General features: G+C 36.1%; 1 protein-coding gene across 5 annotated transcripts in view; it reads left to right on the forward strand.

Moving 5' to 3' along the window:
• LOC133543343 (pre-B-cell leukemia transcription factor 1-like) overlaps nucleotides 1-4787 on the forward strand; it is a 74599-nt gene extending 69812 nt beyond the window's left edge. For 2 of the 5 annotated variants that reach the window (XM_061887859.1, XM_061887862.1), the window contains one exon: nucleotides 4275-4787. In XM_061887859.1, coding sequence (XP_061743843.1) covers nucleotides 4275-4500 — 226 coding nt within the window. In that variant the 3' untranslated portion in view covers nucleotides 4501-4787. The remainder of the gene's footprint in view (nucleotides 1-4274) is intronic. The other 3 variants (XM_061887860.1, XM_061887861.1, XR_009804356.1) reach the window with 2 other exon arrangements.
• Nucleotides 4788-5367: the final 580 nt, after the last annotated feature.

Below are 5367 nucleotides of genomic sequence, written 5' to 3' on the forward strand. Positions count from 1 at the left end.
GCCCGCTGAAATGCAATACATAGTATACAAACATGTTAATGTGCAACCCACTGAAATGCAATACATTGTATACAAAGGTATATTAATATGTGCCTGCTGTAATGCAATACATAGTATAGAAAGTTATATTAATATAGTTCCGCTAAAATGCAATACTTTATAAACAAACATATTATTATGGGCCCGCTGAAATGCAATACATTGTATACAAACATACATTATCATGAGCCCGCTGAAATGCAATACATTGTATACAAACATAACAATATGGGCCCACTTAAATGCAATACATTGTATACAAACATAATATGCAGCCCACTTAAATGCAATACATTGCACACAAACGTTTATATTATGGGTCCGCTGAAATGCAGTCAGTGTATACAAACATATATTAATATTCAAACCACTGAAATGCAATACATTGCACACAAACATTTATATTATGGGTCCGCTGAAATGCAATACATTGTATACAAACATACATTAATATGGGCCCGCTGAAATGCAATACATTGTATACAAACGTATATGAATATGCAACCTGCTGAAATGCAGTACATTGTATACAAAGGTATAACAATATGGGCCCGCTGAAATGCAATTCTTTGTATACAAAGGTATATTAACATGGGCCCGCTGAAATGCAATACATTGTATACAAACATATATGAATATGCAACCCCCTAAAATGCAATACATTGTATACAAAGGTATAACAATATGGGCCCGCTGAAATGCAATTCATTGTATACAAACATATATGAATATGCAACCCACTGAAATGCAATACATTGTATACAAACATACATTAATATGGGCCCGCTGAAATGCAATACATTGTATACAACATATATTAATGTATAACCCGCTGAAATGCAATACATTGTATACAAAGGTATAACAATATGGGCCCGCTGAAATGCAATACATTGTATACAAACATAATATTGGTCCGCTGAAATGCAATACTTTGTATACAAACATAATAATATGCAACCTTCTGAAATGCTGTACATCGTATACAAACATATAATATTATGGGCCTGCTGCAATGCAATACATTGTATACACACATGTTATTATGGTCCTGCTACAGTGAAATACATTGTATACAAACACATATTAATATGCAACCCGCTGTTATGCAATGCATTGTATACACACATATATTAATATGGGCTCGCTGAAATGCAATACATTGTATACAAACATATATTATTATGGGCCCGCTGAAATGCAATACATTGATTACAAAGTTATATTAATATGGGCCCGCTGAAATGCAATACATTGATTACAAAGTTATATTAATATGGGCCCGCTGAAATGCAATACAGTGTATACAAACATATATTATTATGGGCCCGCTGAAATGCAATACATTGTATACAAAGGCATATTAATATGGGCCCGCTGAAATGCAATACAGTGTATACAAACATATATTAATATGCAACCCGCTGAAATGCAATACATTGTATACACACATATATTAATATGGGCTCGCTGAAATGCAATACATTGTATACAAACATATATTATTATGGGCCCGCTGAAATGCAATACATTGATTACAAAGTTATATTAATATGGGCCCGCTGAAATGCAATACAGTGTATACAAACATATATTATTATGGGCCCGCTGAAATGCAATACATTGTATACAAAGGCATATCAATATGGGCCCGCTGAAATGCAATACAGTGTATACAAACATATATTAATATGCAACCCGCTGAAATGCAATACATTGTATACAAACATATATTATTATGGGCCCGCTGAAATGCAATACATTGCATACAAACATATTAATATGGGCGTGCTGAAAAGCAATACATTGTATACAAACAAATAATAATATGCAACCTGCTGAAATGCAATATATTGGAAACAAACATATTATTTTGGGCCCGCTGCAATGCAATACATTGTATACACACATATGTTATTATGGGCCTGCTGTAGTGAAATACATTGTATACAAACATTCGTATGCAACCCGCTGAAATGCAATACATTGTATACAAACATACATTATTATGGGCCCGCTGAAATGCAATACATTGTATACAAACATATAATAATATGCAACCTGCTGAAATCTAATACATTGTATACAAACATACATTATTATGGGCCCACTGAAATGCAATACATTGTATACAAACATATAATAATATTGGCCCGCTGAAATGCAATACTTTGTATACAAACATAATAATATGCAACCTTCTGAAATGCTGTACATCGTATACAAACATAATATTATGGGCCTGCTGCAATGCAATACATTGTATACACACATATGTTATTATGGTCCTGCTACAGTGAAATACATTGTATACAAACATATTAATATGCAACCCGCTGTTATGCAATGCATTGTATACACACATATATTAATATGGGCTCGCTGAAATGCAATACATTGTATACAAACATATATTATTATGGGCCCGCTGAAATGCAATACATTGAATACAAAGTTATATTAATATGGGCCCGCTGAAATGCAATACAGTGTATACAAACATATATTATTATGGGCCCGCTGAAATGCGATACATTGTATACAAAGGCATATTAATATGGGCCCGCTGAAATGCAATACAGTGTATACAAACATATATTAATATGCAACCCGCTGAAATGCAATACATTGTATACGAACATATATTATTATGGGCCCGCTGAAATGCAATACATTGCATACAAACATATTAATATGGGCGTGCTGAAATGCAATACATTGTATACAAACAAATAATAATATGCAACCCGCTGAAATGCAATACATTGTATGCAAACATATATTATTATGGGCCCGCTGAAATGCAATACATTGTATACAAACATATAATAATATGCAACCTGCTGAAATCTAATACATTGTATACAAACATATATTATTTTTAGCCTACTGAAATCCAATACATTGTATACAAAGGTATATTAATATGGGCCCACTGAAACGCAAAACATTGTATACAAACATATATCATTATGGGCCCGCTGAAATGCAATACATTGTATACAAAGGTATATAAATATGGTCCCGCTGAAATGCAATACATTGTATACACACATATTATTATGGGCCTGCTGCATTGCAAGCGCCCATGCACTATAGCAGTGATTGGACGCTTGCATTGTATCAGGCCCATATTATTATTGCTCATACTTCAAACCCCCCCCAGTACAAAAATCATGTTTTTTTTAAATCTGCGTTGGTGTCGAGCAAGTTTGCTAGCTTTTTTTTGTGCTAGCTTTATTTTGCTACTTTCTGTGTCTGCACCAACAAATACTACATTTTGCTGTTTCTTCTTACCCAGTCATGTGCTAGCTTCTTAACGTTAGCATGCTAACATGCTGAATTTCCACCACTAGGCTGTGAATGATTTAATAATTAATCATTGTAACGCTAGCATGCTAGCTTTGTTAGCATACACTTTACAGTCATTAAAGTTGGTAAGTGAAATTTGCATCTGTTATAGCATGCTAACTTTTTAAGCTAATTGGACACTTTAGCTAATTTGGCAGGCGTACACCTTGGAGTCATATAACGTGCTAGTTTTTTTTTTACAATTTTATTTAACCATGTACCCCAGAGTTTTATACATGTATACTTGACATATGCTAACAGGTGTACACTTTACACTCATTAACTTGGTACGTGACGTGTGCTAACTTATTGCATGATCATTTTTCACACTAATTTTGTAACCTTTTACCACAGAGTCATATAACTTCATACTTGACATATGTTATCTACTAGCATGCTAATGTTGGCACTCTTATAGCATGCTAACTTTTTAAGCAAATTTACGCTTTTTTAACGAATTTAGCAGCCATTCACCTTGGAGTCAAATAACTCAGTATGTGAAACATGCTAAATGCTATATCATGTGAACGTCTCAAGCTAATTTTGCAACCATTTACCCTACAGTCATATAACTTTGTCCTTGACATATGCTAACTGTAAGCATGTTAAGATGCTAACATTACCATGCTAACTCTAAGCAATTTTCACAAACGTGCACACCTTATAGTCGTTAAACTTGGTACGTGACAAATATTATGTGTTAGCATGCTAATTTTGGCACCTTGGCATCACATAGGTTGGTAGGTGAAACATGCTAACTGTTATTGTGTAGGCTAACTTTTTATGCAAACCATTTACCCTACAGTCATATAACTTTGACCTTGACATACGCTAACTGTTAGCATATGTAAGTGTGCATTAAAACTCTATGCTCCTCCTTTCAGACAAACGGCGGCTGGCAGGACACGCCCACCCCGTCCACAGAAGGACCCGGAAGCGTCCACTCAGACACGTCCAACTGATGTCCAATTGGGACCATTTGTACTCTTTCACTTCCGCGGCGCCACTTTGACACAATTCACTTCCTGTCCTGTCTTTTTCAACTTCCTGTCTAGTTGGCTCTTTGTTCTTTCTTTACACACTGGACACTTTGACACCTTCAAAATGTGACCTTTTTTGGTTTGTTTTTTTACAAGAATGAATGTTTGACACTTGTGGGCGGAGTCACTGTGACGTCATCGCCGCCGTCTCCTGCTTCAAAGAGGAGCTAAAGAAAACAATCCCAATAAAAACTCTTTTTAGCGTCCGTGGTATCAGACGCAATGTTGGATTTCTTACTTATTGCATGTCTTTTTAACAAGAGGAGAAGAAAACATTCTTCTCTCAGAGAAGTTTTTTACAAGTCATAAATAAACAGGAAGTTTGCAACGTGTGATGATGACATCGTTCTAAAACAAGTCATTTCTGGGTTTGTGTTTGTTCTTGTGCTTCCTGCAACATTGTGCCACACTTGCACAATCCCCCAGATAAGAAGACACAACATTTACGTTGGCTCGCTACTTGGCTGTTAGCATGGCTCTGCTAACTTGTTGTTAGTGGACCAAGTGCTTGTACTCACACACACACACACACGCACACACACACACACACACACACACACGTACTTTATTCACTTCTATGGAGGCCAGAATTACAAAACATCCTCCACTGGTGAGTTAACGAATGACGTGGCCATAGCTTGTTTCAAAAGGGGCGTGTTTGTTGACAAGTTTGTCACGGCGTTCTCAGACTGAATCATTCCCAAGTTTTATCTTGTCGGGTTGTGTGAGGATGTTTTTGTGTGTTTTGTTGTTGTTGTCGCCTGGAGCGTCTTGAAGGTGGTTAGCACTTTGATTGGAGGAGCTCTTATCTCTGCTAAACATGAGACACTTTTTGGATGTGATGCTGATCACGAGGATGCTGATGTCACTCTGCATTAACCGCTCTTGCCCGCCCACACACACACACACACACACACACACACACACACACACAGTT

The sequence above is a fragment of the Nerophis ophidion genome, linkage group LG26, assembly GCF_033978795.1.
Source record: "Nerophis ophidion isolate RoL-2023_Sa linkage group LG26, RoL_Noph_v1.0, whole genome shotgun sequence".
Taxonomy (NCBI): Eukaryota; Metazoa; Chordata; class Actinopteri; order Syngnathiformes; family Syngnathidae; genus Nerophis; species Nerophis ophidion.